Source organism: Triturus cristatus, chromosome 7, assembly GCF_964204655.1.
Source record: "Triturus cristatus chromosome 7, aTriCri1.1, whole genome shotgun sequence".
NCBI classification, from domain to species: Eukaryota; Metazoa; Chordata; class Amphibia; order Caudata; family Salamandridae; genus Triturus; species Triturus cristatus.
Window position 1 is genome coordinate 1858602256 of NC_140590.1, and position 16568 is coordinate 1858618823.

General features: G+C 47.1%; 1 protein-coding gene across 8 annotated transcripts in view; it reads right to left on the reverse strand.

Moving 5' to 3' along the window:
- Positions 1-13428, reverse strand: part of LOC146813484 (uncharacterized) — a 70592-nt gene extending 57164 nt beyond the window's left edge. For all 8 annotated transcript variants that reach the window (XM_085620267.1, XM_085620265.1, XM_085620264.1 and 5 more), the window contains exons 1-2: positions 13293-13428; positions 8558-8678 (exon numbers count right to left, since the gene is read on the reverse strand). In XM_085620267.1, the coding sequence (XP_085476393.1) occupies positions 8558-8678; positions 13293-13316 (145 nt within the window). In that variant the 5' untranslated portion in view covers positions 13317-13428. The remainder of the gene's footprint in view (positions 1-8557; positions 8679-13292) is intronic.
- Between the last annotated feature and the right edge of the window lie 3140 nt (positions 13429-16568).

The window sequence follows — 16568 nt, forward strand, 5'->3', positions numbered from 1 at the left end:
GTCGAACAGAGGAGAAAAAGCCCCAGGCTAAGGGGCAACTAGATCGAATCACTGGCGTCGTATTCTCCTCCATTGGACTCAATCTCTGTAGACATCGGTGTTTAAACACTGCTGCTAGAAATAAAACTCCTGCGATCCACTGACAACAAGATTGACTCCCATCTAGAAAAAGCATAGCACGCATCTCAGATGTTGACGACAATGCTGTGACATCTACTGAAACCATGTCATGCAAGGAGAAAGTCCTAGTAGGAGTAAAGACCAAAAACTAAGACCATTAAGAGCACTCACACCGCAGTAACAAGAGAATTAGAAAACAATTCTATATTCAATTAATATGGAGAAACCAGAGACCATCATCAAAAGCGTCCTGGTTGGCGTGCTTGGCTATATACAGTTCTCAGACGTTCTGGATATAGTGCAGGTGCACAGGGCTCAAGCATGGAAACTGGCCCTGCTGCTGCTCCTTGTCCCATGATTGCCACGTTCCTTAAGTTCCAACACCCAGAGTGCTTACACTCGCAGGCTTACTTTAGCCGTCTAGCCTAGAACTGCCCAAGTATTGGAGCCTTCTGGGAAGTCAAAACAATTCAATAAGATTACCTGAACAGATATTGTGCCCAACCCACTCTCAGCTTTGGTGGGTGATCTTACAGATCTCCCAAAACTAAACAGACAATTAATACTCCGGTTTCTACTATTGAATAAACGCAGGTTGGCAATGGTCTGGTTTAAAGGCCCAGCACATAAATCCAAAGACTGGGTACGAAATGCAGCATTTCGTAACCACACTCTAGAAGTATACTCATCCCTTCAACACCCTTCCCCCCCAACCTGTGAGATATAGGGTCCACTATATGTAACTGTCCCTTTCATGGGCATAACAGACAGACACATGACGCCACAGAACTGATATGTTCATATAAGTACCCCAAAATAGGCTCAGGTTGTCACCTAACTTTTCACCTATATTCTCCCCTACCATTACGCGACATAACAGTTCTTCGAACTGACCTTTTACCTTGTTACGGTACTGCTTACAGGATGTGTGGCTTTCCCTGCCAACTACCCTCATCCATTATGCAAGAGGATTCTTGAAAACTCAGCAGGACTACCATCTCCTGCATAATAAGGAGATGGCAGAACACCTGAGGGCAACACTTTGGGTATATAAACACTATCTTGCTAGGAGAGGCAGTCGAGAAAAGGACTTCCATGATGACACACTGACGCGAGACGCTGAGGCTCCTGCACGCAGACACTTCAGATCGCAGTGATCTGACATCCCTTGCAGGGTGTCCATCTCGAGACCAAGACGGGGTCCCACAGTCTCTCACTTCAGGTAATGGGGTTGACTTTATCCTAGAGGGATTCTTGGCTTTACACCTACATACATGCTAGGTACACTTAGGTACATCTAGTTTAGGTCCCATCATAGGAGTACGCATATTTACTGTCATGTATTTTATACTTGCCTCTATTCATTGTTGTAGCACTATGGTAAAAATCTACCATCCTTTTACTCTGTTGGTGCTTATAATCATTTATATCTGTTTCTATCTTATGATTGTTTCAGCACACCAATTTTAAAACAGAATGACGCTGGTTCAATCAATGCTTATTAAATAACGGCCCCATCATTTATTCTGTGTATCTCTCTGAGACAAAGTGAGCACGAGTGACTGAGCAAAAAGTATCACACTGTTTCCACGATCCCTGATGGGGCAGAGTTGTCAGGTTCGATAGTTGCCAAGAACTATTCTCTCCTTGGTAAGAGGGGTTTCTAGTGGCACTGTGAGCTAGCTAGGTATACAGGCAAACATAATCGGTGGGGGTGTCTCGAATCAGTCTGAACACCAAACCCACAGTCTACGTTGTCTAAACGCGCAGATCCTGTATAGGGTGATAAGAACTACATGACAGAGCCTAATGGACCCACCCAGCTGTTAATTGCATACTAATGCCTTTACATGATATCTTGTACTGGGTTAGCCAGGCCGGATACTGTAAACCCTGACGGTGTGATTTTCATGTCTGATTCTTCTACATGCCATTGATTGAGCTTATGAAATAGACCCTACTCCTGCTGGCAATCTTGTAGACTTTTTGTACTTTAACTTTGAAACCAATAAATTGCATTAAAAACAGTGTTGTAAAACCAGTTTTGCACCAGAATGCATTAACATTCACCACCTGGAAGTCCTGCATCACGTTTCCCACTACTACTAGTTTTCAAAAACAAATGTGGTAAGACCTTTCCTACGATACCTGCGCATACAAATAGTAGAGTGCGTTGAGTTTGCAGAACAGGTACATTACAGTACATGTCAAGAGGACACAAGAGTGACAATCAGGCTATGTGATGGCGAACCAAGGCAGGGAAGGGCCAACTGTTAATGTATCTCATAGACTTGTTGTTGTCCTGAATCAGATGGATGTGAAGAGCTGCTGAAATACCTGGTTAGAGACAGAGGTGGGTAACCAATGAGAGGCGTGGTGGAAACGGGCTTCTACCAGCCACCCAGCTTTCTGTGCTCCTTCTTATAATCTCTCAGGAGGAGGGGAGCTATTGTGTTCTGGGCTCTTAGCTTCCATTCACCATGAGAAGCAGAGCTGTCGTGTTCTGGGCTGCATCTCGTAGTCCCCGGTGAAGAGGGAGCTGTCATGTACTGAGCTCCCTCCATCTTGCAGTCCCAAGTTTAAAGGGAGCTGTCATGTACTGAGCTCTCTCCATCTTGCAGTCCCCAGTGGAGAGGGAGCTTTCATGTACCAGGCTCCCTCCATCTTGCAGTCCCAGTGGAGAGGGAGCTTTCATGTACCAGGCTCCCTCCATCTTGCAGTCCCAGGGAAGAGGGAGCTTTTATGTTCTGGGCTCCCTCCATCTTGTAGTCCCCATTGGAGGGGGAGCTGTCATGTATTGAGCTCCCTCCATCTTGCAGTCCCCAGTGGAGAGGGAGCCGTCATGTATTGAACTCCCTCCATCTTGCAGTCCTCAGAGGAGAGGGAGCTTTAATTTACTGGACTCCCCCATCTTGCCGAGAGACGGAGAAGCTGCGATGCGATGTCCTTCGTCGTCATGGATAATCCCGTTAATAGGGGCTTAATAGTGGCTTGTGATGCAAAGTCTGGTGTCGAGGAAGAGTTGCACAGTTTGGGCGATGCGTTCGTTCCAAGGAACTGTGAGGCTGCGATGTGGAGTCTGGTGTTGTCGTCGAGGCTGCTGTTGACGAGGGTTGCCAAAGCCTGTGCCACAGATACGTTGCGCAATAGCAGTCCTGAAGAGGTCACGGGCTGCTTAGGAACTGTAGGTCTTTGCCACGGGTCCGATCCAAGCAGCGGTGATGCGTCAGTTCTGCTCAGGGTTGCGTCTCGCAACAATCAATCAATCACGTGTTTGTTAACGCGTAGGGGTCTCAAGGCGCTGTGGGGGAGGGGGGCAGGTTCCAGTCCATCAAGGAGCCGGTCTGTCGAAGAGCCAAGTTTTTAGGTTTCTTGTGAAGATGGGGAGTGATGATGTCTGTCTGAGGTGGAGCGGTAGGGCGTTCCAGGCTCTGGCCGCAAGGAAGGAGAAGGAGCGGCCTCTCGATCTGGTCTTTCTGGTGCGGGAGGCCACAGTGTAGGAGAGCTGTGCTGATCGTAGGGTCCTTTGGGGTGCATGAAATTTGAGTCGGCTGTTCTGGTATGCTGGTTCGGTGTTGTGGAGGGCTTTGTGTGCGTGGGTGAGGATCTTGAAGGTGATTCTAGCCTCGATGGGGAGCCAGTGGAGTGTGTTGGGAGATATGGCAGTGTCTTGGCAGGTTGAGGACCAGTCTTGCGGCGGCGTTCTGAATGTTTTGTAGCTTGCGGGTGAGATGTTTGTTTATTCTGGCGTAGAGTGCATTGCCTTAGTCGAGTCTGCTGGTGACGAGGGCATGAGTGACGGTCTTTCTGTGCTCAAGGGGGATGGGCTTCCAAGGGTGGGGGGGCCACCAGGTGTCATTCCAGGGGTCGGGGTTTGGGCCCACGATTAGTACTTCTGTTTTCTCGGTGTTGAGTTGTAAGCAGCTGCTTTTCATCCATTTGGCGACAGCTTCCATGCCTTCTTGAAAGTTGTGTTTGGCTGCGTTGGGTTAGTTGAATAGGGAGAGGAATGAGTTGGGTGTCGTCTGTATATGACACAATGTTGAGTCATACGTCGGTTCTGCTGGATCCTCAGAGGCTGGCAAAGCACCTTAGGCTTACTTCCAAGGGTCCAGGATGGTGTTGCACCACTTGGCAGGATAGACTCACAGATGGCAGTGTCCATGTGCTGGGGTCGAAGTTGCTGGAGCTTTCTGTCTCTGAGTCTCAAGTCAAGAGGCCAGCCAACTAGCCCTTGGAGCCACTTTCGGGTCTTGGGTTCAACAAATGCAGGTCAAGTCCTTCTGACTCAAGCAGGAGGGCAGCAGAGCAGGGCTGCAGTCCTTCAGAGCAGCAGTCCAGCAGTGTGGCAGTCCTTTCAGTAGCCAAACACAAAAGAAGTATGATAGGGTCTAAGGGAGCGTTTAATGACCTGCCTCACTTCTAATCCCCTAATCCTATAATTGCAAAACAAATGAAAGGAACTGGGGGTCTAACAAAATCCTGCAGAGTGAGCAGAAGTGTAGATAGAGGGCTAATTAGTCCCACATGGCAGAGGAGGGAGTAAGAGAAGAAGAAAGAGACATCCAAATGCAATCTATGAGGACCTCAGAGCGAAGTTTGGATACCCATCAATTGTCTGAGTGATCAATCTTATCATCTGGTCATCCAATCCAGGATAAGATGCTTCTCTTGATCATAGAGAGCATCTAATTTGGAGTGATTTCACTCAAGGGTGGCCCAAGATTGTCAAAGGATTGGAGCGAGGAGACCAACAGTTGTAAGATGATAGAACAATTGAAAGGAATGCAGTGCTAGCAAAAGAAAACTAAAGTGGTGTGTTGAAATAGAATTGTGAGAAAACTACTGATTTAATATGTGTCTCACACTCTAAATAAAACAACAGTGCAAAAAGCAGTATTAAACAAATAACTGCTATTGTGAGACACATATTAAATCAGTAGTTTTCTCACAATTCTATTTTAACACACCACTTTAGTTTTCTTTTGCTAGCACTGCATTCCTTTCAATTGTTCTATCATCTTACAACTGTTGGTCTCCTCGCTCCAATCCTTTGACGATCTTGGGCCACTCTTGAGTGAAATCACTCCAAATTAGATGCTCTCTATGATCAAGAGAAGCATTTTATCCTGGATTGGATGACCAGATGATAAGATTGATCACTCAGACAATTGATGGGTATCCAAACTTCGCTCTGAGGTCCTCATAGATTGCATTTGGATGTCTCTTTCTTCTTCTCTTACTCCCTCCTCTGCCATGTGGGACTAATTAGCCCTCTATCTACACTTCTGCTCACTCTGCAGGATTTTGTTAGACCCCCAGTTCCTTTCATTTGTTTTGCAGTCCTTTCAGTAGCACAGGAGTCCTTCTTGACAGAGTATCCACTAGTCCAGTAGTGTACTGAAGAGTTTGTGCTTGAGGTCCGACATTTATACCCACTTGTGCCTTTGAAGTGGAGAAAAGTTGCTAGAGGCATCCCTTTGAAGTCCAAAGGTGCCCTGTCTTCCTTGCTTGCCCTGGCTTCAGACTATCTACAGGCAGTATGCAGCCCTTTGTGTGGAGGCAGGACACAGCCTATTCAAGATTAAATGGGGTTGTGCCCAGCTCCTCCCTCCCATCCTGCCAGTGATGGCCCATCCAGGCACATCCAAGCTCCCTATTGTGTGTAGCTGTCTAGGAGGAATACACAAAGTCCAACTGTCAACTATACCCAGGCATGTGACCAAGAGACAGGCTGCAGGCACTAAATGGCTGAGGCAGGAAAAACCCAAATTTCTAAAAGTGACATTTTCTAAATTGTAATTTAAAATCTAACTTTACCATAAATTAGGATTTTTCATTACAATTCCAAAGACACCAAACGTTGCACTGGTTACCGGTTCTCCTTTGGAAATTACAGCTTATGAAAATGTATTCGGGTAACTCCAATGTTATTCTACGGGAAAGGTAGGCCTGCAGTAGTGAAAAACTAATTTAAGAGGTTTTTACTACCAAGACATTTAAAACTTAAAAGTACATTGCCTACTTTTTAAATACGTTGAACCCTGCCCTCTGGTATGTCTAGGGCCTACCCTAGAGGTGACTTATATGTATTAAGAAGGAAGCTTTGGACCTGGCAAGAGGTTTATTTTGCCAGGTCGAAATGACAGTTTAAAACTGCAGGCTCAGCATGCAATGTTGGGGCTGAGACATGTTTAAAGGGCTACTTGAGTGGGTGGCACAATAAGTGCTGCAGGCCGACTAGTAGCATTTCATTTATATGCCATGGGCACAGGTAGTGCCACGTTACTAGGGACTTACAAGTAACAAAAAGTTAAACTTTGTTTTATTGAGTTTCTCATAAAACATAACAGAAAAAAGAAACAAGCAGTGCAAACATACAGAGTATGGTCCAACAAGAACATTGCTCTCTTGCATTCAGCCCACGCCATAATCAACAGAACAGTACAATTACATGAGGTCTTAGCAGGCCTAAAAACATACCTTTAAACTAATAGAATGATGAGCTTAAGACATCACCCAATTTCTAAGTGAAAACAGAAGGGTGTAAATGATCACACTTGGCTGTCATGGTCTGTACATGGCATGAAAAATTGAATGAGAAATTTGACTCCTCGGTGCCAGAGGCCCTCCCTTGAGCCAATGTCACCATCCTCATCGAAGTTATTCAGAACCAACCCCAAGGTTATGATTTCATCTTCGGCCTTCTCATCAGTATGAGTGAAGTGAATACGGGCTTCCTACGCTGCACCCCATTCACAGAGATCCCTAAGCTATGAAGTCAACTGCGGCAACCTGTCTCCAATCCACCTAATGTCTATTCTGCATTTCATAAGAGCAAAACAAGCTAGGCCAACCTGTAAGGGCTTTTGGGGCCTTTGGGTTTTGCCACAACTCCCAAAAGGCACCGAGCTGGGTGAGGAGGACATCCAAGCTAGTCGCTCTCACTATGGCTGGCACCACCGTCCTCAAAAAATTCTGAATCCCAGAGCAGTTCCAAGACAAATGCAGAAAAGAGGCTCACAGCTCTCCACATTGCATGCAGCTAGCTCCTCTAAGGGGGTCTATTCTGTTCAACTGCTGTGGGGTCACACAAGTGCTGTGCAGGGAATTAAAATGCAGTAATTTGAACCTGTGATTACAAGATTCCCGCCTCACCTGCTCACACGCACCAGACCCGTCTGCATCTGGGATGGGCTCCCTCAATTCCCCAGCCCAAGCCCTTCAACGCTGTACACTCCATACTGTCCACGTCCGCCCGTACCGTGCCATAAAACAGGGTAATGAGATGCCACCCGTCCCCCCACCGGAGCAACCCGCACAGCACCTGGGAGTGTTTTGGCGCCGCCGGGAACCCAGCCCACAACCCACTCGCTCTATTCTTCAATCTGGCATAGTAAAGGAAGGGACCCGGGCCACCTCAAATGCCTCCTGTGCCTCCTGAAAGGTTAGAAAAGCCTCCCCCGGGTTTAGGTCACCGACCACCTTGCATCCCCCTAACCTCCATTGTGCCATGGACATATTCCTGTTGATGGCACAAAACAGGCCCGGTCCCACAGTTTGAGCTATTGGTCAAAGGGGACCCTGCGTAACACCTTTGTGAACCTACAAGTAAATTAAATATGCCATGGGTATAAGCCAATTCTACATTGTTAAAAGAGAGAGCACCTGTACTTTAGCACTGGTTAGCATAAACAAAGTCAGCAAACAGGAGGGTTGAAGGCAAAACGTTAGGGGGGAAACCAAGCCAAGGATGCCAGGTCATGCACCCCCAAAGCCAGCTATGTAGCACCTGCAGTGGTCAGGTACTGCCTCTTAGCAAGTCTGAAGATAGGGGACCTCTCTAGTGCAAGACAAAGTTTAAACTTGGCAGCCACTCCTAACCAACATTCCTGATTCGGCCTGGCTCTGCACTGAAAATGCCTTCCCTCCTCCCAGTGAGTTGTATGAGAATGTGGGCACCGAGCACTTGCCTTTGCCTTAGGAATACAGATATCCAGAGAGAGTTGGTAGAGTGGAAGTTGCTTTCGACCCTCCATCTTATTCCATGAACCATAGGGAACGGTTACTAATAAGCGCTCCGTTCACCAGACGCGATTGCTTTCTACTTTCCAGTAGAGTAACTATGTCTAAACCTACGTCTAAATCAGTAGCTTTATTTAGTCAGTGGCTGGCTTTCCCTTTCTTGTAGCTCCCACTTTTTTGTATTCCCCAAATCACTATTGCTGATTGCTCTGTTGGACTTCCTCCTCCACCTGAAAATTAATTACCATATCAATATTACTGTGAGTATCAATGAGATAAGATCTTACTGTTCTTGAAGATTACACAAAGACAGAAAAACAAAGCAAAAACCTCACTAAAAATCCTGCAACACTTATTCAGGCATTTATTAGACTGTAAAATCTCTTGGCAATCAACAACAGTGCAACGTTACCCAGCGAGATCAGGGCTTGGTGAATTTGCTGCATCACATTCCCATAAAGTTCCTTCTGCCATTCCTGTAAAAGCTTCCACTCCTTTTCGGAGAAATAGGCAGAGGCGTCTTGGATGGTAACCTGTGCAAAGAAAAGATCACATGGCTTACTTGGCAACCACATGTACTTGGAGGATGCATTTGAAACAGACTCCCGCTTCCTTATTTTTGCCCACCCCATGTTGCCTGTTTCCCGCTTCCTTATTTTTGCCCACCCCATGTTGCCTGTTTCCCGCTTCCTTATTTTTGCCCACCCCATGTGTGCCTGTTTTCCTTTACTTGAGGTTAGGTCAGCGAGCAGAGCATAGTCCTAGTCAAGGTGACGAGCCGTGGGGGTTCAATGATAGTGTAACTGCTTCATAACAGAAGCAGACATTAGATGCAATAAAACAGAAGGAATTTCTCAGTCCAATTATATAAAATAGCAGACCCTTTGAGAAAATTTGGTACCTTTCTTTTTTTGCAAATTTTAAACAGTACAGTCACAAAAGGCTAAAGCAACCGAATATAACATTACCCTAAAATATCACACTCATGTATGTATATGCAATATATTGAGAAAATTTACAACATAGCATGTTTATAAGGAGAAAATGTTGGAGGATCCTACTCCTCCAGCAAATGGCTTTGAACCAAAGGATCATCTCAGCCTTGCCTGTGTGGACACAGCAGCAGTGGCTTCCGCGTGCATCAGCATTTATGCCTTAAGAGGGATCCAAATGTTTTGGGTCTGGATGTCAGGGCAGGAGGTCAGCGTGCAATTATAACTGTTCATTGCAGTAAATTAGATCAGATAGCCACTGTTTGCATTTGGGAGCCCAGCCTCTTCCCCAATGGCATGCCACCTGACTCTTGCTCACCAGGAGGGCAAATGTGAGCAATTTCCTATGTGGAGTATCAATGGTCTTTATCCACCTTTGAACATCAATGACTACATCCACCTGTATCTCGCACTCTGCCATTGCAGACAAAGCCGAAAGGACCTTTGTCAATACCGCTGAACCCTTTGGCACTGCCAAGCCAAATGCAGAAACCCAGCCTCCGGTGCACCACACCTGGCACAGTTTGAGTCTTACAATCTAACAACAAGGACCTGCTCTAATGCTGGACCAATATTTTCAAAAACCCAAAGGTTAAGTGCTTAACTGTTGTACTAATGAAATAGCTTCAGAAATGCTACTCAAAAACGGGTTTTGCTGTCCAATTTATAAAAAAGTTTGTCTAACAACCCCACTTACAGCTCCATATGCAAGTGCCCATTGGAAAAAAATGTGTGACGGTCACGGAGTTTGAATCAGATGCAAGAGGCGTACTGGTTGACAAGCAGCAACTGTGGATGTACGCAAGGGTGGTGTGATATATTTGTTGCAGAAAACACACACATCCCCACGGGGTGGGTTGCCGGTAGGATTGAGGGCAACCACCTGGCTCAGAATGGAACACTAGTGTGGTGAAGTCTGACCCCCGAGCCCTGACGAAATTGCCGCAAGGTACTTTGGCAATAAAACATGTTGGCCTTCTCTAACTGAAGTGGTTTGCAACATTGCACGTTATTTTTAATCTGAGTAGGCCCACAGCATTGATTAAAGTTGGCAGTGGGTCCTATCTAATTTTTAGCCTGAAAAATCCTTTTTCTTTTCACCATGGGGTCACAGTGGGATAGCACATGACTAACGTGTGCGGTTCGTCCCTCTACACATCATTAGGTTTTCCTTGTTTCACATTTTCCACACATTTCATTTTGGTGTTGAAAGTTACCGATGATGAGAAAGACGTGAGCATACTGGTGAGTACCTACCAGCAGCTCCTTTGGCGGTACTTACGTGAGGTACTTTCAGACCTTCACACATTTTTTTCCAATGGGCACTTGCATATGGCACTGTAAATGGGGTTAGACAAACCTTTTTTTAAATTGGACAGCAAAACCCGTTTTTGAGTAGCATTTCCGAAGCTATTTCATTAATACAACAGTTGAGCACTTCGCCTGTGGGCTTTTGAAAATATTGGTCCAGCATTAGAGCAGATCTTTGTTGTTAGATTGTTGTTTTGAGTGGAGGGCGACCTGCTTTGTAATTCCCTCTATTGCTCCTTATAGTACATGACAGTTTGAGTCTTCCCTTAGGCCAAGTTTATACAATGCGACAGAGGTGTAATAGGCCAACCTTTTAGCTACACAGTACCTCTTTGAAGTCACTGATCAGATAATACTGAGTTATATGTTTTTAAAGATGATTATGGATGACATTGCTTTATTTGTTGTCATGAGGAAATACTTATTATTTAAATTTTTGTTTTACTTTATTACTAATTTTGTGTTAGGTTACAATAGTGCACTTTGGGGCCGTTTATTTTCGGGTGGGCAGTCACAACGTAATGGGCGGAGAGCGATGTTACGTAGCATTAATGAATCTCAGGTGCGTAAAGTTAAAGCGGCGAACGGTGAGAAGAATGATACGGCCACAGGAAGGTGGAGTGCTTTGAGAAGCATGGCTGTAGACTGTGCTAATGAGGAAAGCGTATTCCCCTTTGATGTGGAATGGACATATCAATCGTTTTTTAAAGGAGCAGTTGTTTGTCTGCAAGAACTGTGAAAGTTTTGTGCCTGCTTGATCAATGTTTATACTGCACAGTTCAGTTTGTGTTGTAGAGATGTGTTTTTTAAACACAGTGTAATAGGGAACAGTTCAGGGTTTCAATTTGAATTTTTTCTTTGGGTAACAGCAGTGGGTGTTTATTGAATTTGTGTGCCATATTGAAATGATTATTTTTTTTGCTCATTTTGGGGGGGTTGGGTGAGGTCATATTTGTTGCACTGAATTGCGCTAGAGGGCTGGTATTTAGAGGGGAGAAATGTTGTTTTAGAGTGACTACTATAATGGTATTTTTAAACTTTCATGTTACAGTGACGCCTGAAGAAGAGAGTAATTCTCGAAATGCATTGAGTCTAATATAAATAAAGATATAAAGATGCATTGTGTCACCAAAATGCAACACCAAGGAATTATTTGTTATGGACCACCATGGTTGGAAACAGCATATTGCCAATAAGATCTTTGAAACGTGAATGGCAGCAAACTCAGCTTATGTGAACCAGAAAAAAGGATCAAGATTGTTGAATGAACTGTAAAAAGAATTATTTAAAAGAAATAATGACGTGGCTCGAACTCTGGATTATAGGGGTCAGTGGGCCTTCTTTCACAGGCTGTGCGCCTCAGACTCTGGAACCAAGTGGATCACAATTGTGTTAGAATGACTCTCATGTGCACGGGCAGAGCATGTACCGATGTTTGCACGCCAGAGCATTTAGCCCTTGAGCAATTGTTTAAAGTATGATTAAAATGCGTAAAACACAGGTGTGCATTCTCCCCCTTGAATGTGAATATATCTTTCCTAACATATGGCATTACCCTCTCTTGTCAAGATTTCTATGACATACTCCAGTCCTCTAAATTAATGCAATATACTTGGTATATTGGGCCTGATGTACAAAGCATTTTTGAGGTTGCAAATGGCCCAATTCATAGAATTAAATTGCTGACCCAGCCCTCACCCAGGTTTAAAAAGTTAGCATCTTCACCTCAGCAGCAGGAAGCCTGTGGGTGCCAGTGCGCTTTATAAATGTATTGGAACATAACACATCATAGCTGCCAGGTTTTCAGATGTCGTATGTGTGACATTTCTATTGTTTCTGTTGACCTATGAGTGACATTCTGCTGTCAAATGAGTGACACTTTGAGTGATATTTTCTCGCAAGTAATCTAATGACTTACCAATTTCTGAGTGCCTCTCTGTGAGTTTTCTAATACTGCATCCGGACGTATCACACCACAATGAACATACACGTATAGTAAGCCAGGCCTCACCACTGCAGGATCTGTGGGTGTCGGTGCACTTTACAAATGCATTGTAACATAGCACAACACAAAATATATAATGCCTTCAAGAATGTACCCTCTCACAACCAAGCTCAGCTCTGCAGGGTCCGCGGCTGGCAGTGCACTTTGTAAATGTATCGTAGCATAACACAACATATATAATGCCTTCGAGAATGTACCCTCTCACAACCAAGCTCAGCTCTGCAGGGTCCGCGGCTGGCAGTGCACTTTGTAAATGTATCGTAGCATAACACAACATATATAATGCCTTCGAGAATGTAGCCTCTCACAACCAAGCTCAGCTCTGCAGGATCCGTGGCTGTCAGTGCACTTTGTAAATGTATTGTAGCATAACACAACATATATAATGCCTTCGAGAATGTACCCTCTCACAACCAAGCTCAGCTCTGCAGGATCTGTGGTTGTCAGTGCACTTTGTAAATGTATTGTAGCATAACACAACATATATAATGCCTTCGAGAATGCACCCTCTCACAGCCAAGCTCAGCTCTGCAGGATCCGCGGCTGGCAGTGCACTTTGTAAATGTATTGTAGCATAACACAACATATATAATGCCTTCGAGAATGCACCCTCTCACAGCCAAGCTCAGCTCTGCAGGATCCGTGGCTGGCAGTGCACTTTGTAAATGTATTGTAGCATAACACAACATATATAATGCATTCGAGAATGCACCCTCTCACAGCCAAGCTCAGCTCTGCAGGATCCGTGGCTGGCAGTGCACTTTATTCACGCACTGTAACACAACACAACATTACACATAATGTCCTCAAGAATACCCCCTCAAGCAACCAGGCCTCACCTCCGCAGGATCCTGCCAAGACATCTCTCTTTGGTGATTCTTCAGGGCAGCCTTCCAGTGGGATCAGAGCTGGACGCCTGGTAGAGGACTCCAGTGACAACAAACCCTTCTTCCGGGTGTAGCCTGGGCGCATGCGTATGTCAGGCTACGCAAAGGTACTGCGCATGTTCAGAGCATGGACACCTCACGAGGAGCGTTTTCAAGGCCACGCCCACACGTAGATCGCCGTTGCCTGTAGGTGCCTAAAACGGGTGAAATGAAGGGAGCTGCGGGAAAGGAAGACGCCAGATGTGCAGCAGTCGTGTAGAGTGAGATCTCCTCGCCGTACGGCTTGCACAGCGCTACGGTAAGGTGCAAACACAGTTCTAGACCAGCAAAGACTTGACGTGAGCACTGTAGTGTCTTTACATTAGGCATGCGCACTAGGCCTTGTACTCTCTTTGAGCATGCGCAGTAGGTCGTGCTTGATGTGAGCATGCGTATTAGTATGCATATCATGTTTTGGCCAGTTCGCACTATATGACAATCATTGAAAATGCAATCGGTCTCGCCTTTAATTAAGTTAAAGCCATTTGCTTTGCTATATGTAATGTTGCCCCTTTCCTTACTAGTGGTGCCCCCCACAGATGACACTAGGCGTTGTAGTAAGGTGGAAGGGGTTTATTCCTTAAATTACATTCACTGCAGGAGCGCCGGCACGGAGCTCCGATCTCAGTTCGAATCGGCGCGCTAGTGCCGAATCCAAGATGGCCGCCGCCGGAAGTCCGGTGACGGCGCACGTAGTGCGCGCTGCGGACTAGACCGCAACACCACATCTCCCTCCTTTATAAACACAACAATCACAGTCCCTCCTTCACACTTGAACAGTCTTACTTGTGGTCTAGGCTGAACTCCTCGAATCTTCGTGGCAGCATTATTCTCCTCCCGCAGCGTGTCCTCCTGCTTCCTGCGCCTGCGGTAGGGGTGGTGCCCCCCCCACTCGGGAACGCCGCTCCACTCGCTTCTCGAGGTTCAGGACCGCCCAACTCTGTCTCTCGGTCACTTAGTCCCGGAGTCTCGACTCCCCCTCCTCTTGGACTCCAGGTCCCTTGGGGAACACTTCCTGCTTCTCCATCTGGTCTCCTACTTTCGCTTTTTCCCGCCGGTGTGCACCCGGCTCCTTCCCTGCTGTCCAGTTCCATTCTCTGCTCAGTCTCGTCGGCCCTGGTACATCTTGCCATACGATCTTGGGCCCATATCTTCCCGTCGCTCAGTAAGGCTGATGTGGAATAGGGTTCCACCACTTGGAATGGGGGCGTGAACTTGCTGTCCCCTTTCCTCCCCGGTGTTGGTAGTTTCACCCTCACCCACTCTCCTCTCTCCAATGCGACTTCCTTGGTGTTATGCCTTGAGTCGTAGTAGTTTGTGTACACAGCTTGCGCCTTCTCCAAGTTCTTGCGCACCACTGCCGGCGACCAATGACTCTGCACGGTGAGCTTCTTCCAGGCCACGTTGTCTCTGGTGAACGGTTCTCTTCCTCTCAGTATGCGGAACGGGCTGTAGCCTGTGGAAGAGGGAGTTATCCGGTAAGCCCATAGCAGGCGCTTGAGTTCCTTCTCCCAGCTTGCCCCCTGACCGATGGCCGCTTGCACTGACCCCATTATTACTCTGTTGAATCTCTCTACTGCTCCGTCCCCCGCGGGGTGGTAGACCGGTGTGCGTCTGACGGTTATCCCGTTTCTGTCCATGAAGGCCTCCCATTTGGTCGACGTGAACTGTGGGCCGTTGTCACTGAGGATGCCTTTGGGGATCCCTTCTCTGATGAACACATCCGTGAGGAACCCCAAGATGGTATCTGTCTCCGCGTTTTCATCCACATGGACTTCTGGCCACTTCGAGTACCTGTCCACGACCACGGTGAGGTACTTCGGGTTACCACTGGCGTCTTGTATGGGGCCTAGGACGTCTATTGAGATTTCTTCCCACGGATTTTCCGGACAGTCGAAGCGTCCCAGCGGTGGTCGTAGTACTCTTTGCGTCTTGTCTGCATTGCTGCACTGCTCACACGTTCTGACATGTCTTTCCACAGCGAGGTCCAACCCTGGCCACCAATAGTCCTCTTTTACTCTTCCCTTCGTTTTCACGATTCCCAAATGCCCTTCGTGGGCAATGGCCACTACTCTAGGTCTCAGCGCCATCGGGGGTACTACCTTGTTGCCCCGGAACAGGAACCATGGGTCGTCCCCCAGCGACAGTTCTTCCCTGACCTCCCAGTACTGTTTGAGTTCTTCTCCGAGTAACCTCTTCTCCGGCCACCCCTGCGTCACATATGTTTTGACTGCCTTCACCTTCTCGTCTGACCCGTACTCTTCTTCCCATTCCTGCTTGCTGATGGCTTTTTCGTGATCGCCCATGAATGCCACTGCGTACTCTGCCCAATTTTCTGCGTCTTGCGCCTCCGCCGATTCCTTTGCAGCTGCCCTGCTCAGGTAGTCCGCCACGCGGTTCCTGGTGCCTGGGATGTACTCCACGTCGTACACGTAGTCGAGGAGTCGCAGCGTCATCTTGGCGATTCTTGGTGTTGCGTGCTCATGGCCGTTGGACGTGAGAACTTTTACCAGGGGCTTGTGGTCTGTTCGTAAGAGGAACCTTCCTCCCCACAGGAACTGACGGAACCTCTCCACCGCCCACACGACGGCCAGCATTTCTTTTTCAATCACGCTGAATTTGCGTTCATTGTCAGCCAACGTGCGGGACGCGAAGCTGATTGTGGCTGTCATTCCTCGTGCAGATCTTTGAGTTAGCACCGCCCCTAGGCCTCGGTCGCTCGCGTCTGTGGTCAGGGTCGTGGGAGCTGCTGGGTCGAACCCTTGAATGGGTACAGCTTCGCATATTTCTCTTTTCATCCCCTCGAACTCCAGCTGTTGTTCCTCCTTCCATGCAAACGCCGTTTTGTCCTTCAGGATCGACCTCAGGTGGTATGTCTTTGACGCAAAGTGGGATACGAACTTGCTGTAGAATTCAGCCATCCCTAAGAATGTCCGTACCTCCTCCTTGCTTGCGGGCGTGGGTGCATCCCTGATGGCTGCCACGTTGGATGCCTTGGGTTTTATGCCTTCCTGGCTGATTTCATGTCCCAGGTACGTGACGTTTTCCAGTCCAAACTTGCACTTGTCCCACTGGGCTGTAAGCCCATTCTGCTCAAGTACTGCCAGGACGTCTGCTAGCCTCCGGTCGTGCTCTTCCTTGGAGGCGCCCATCACCAAGATGTCGTCCTGGAAGAACTGGATTCCCTCC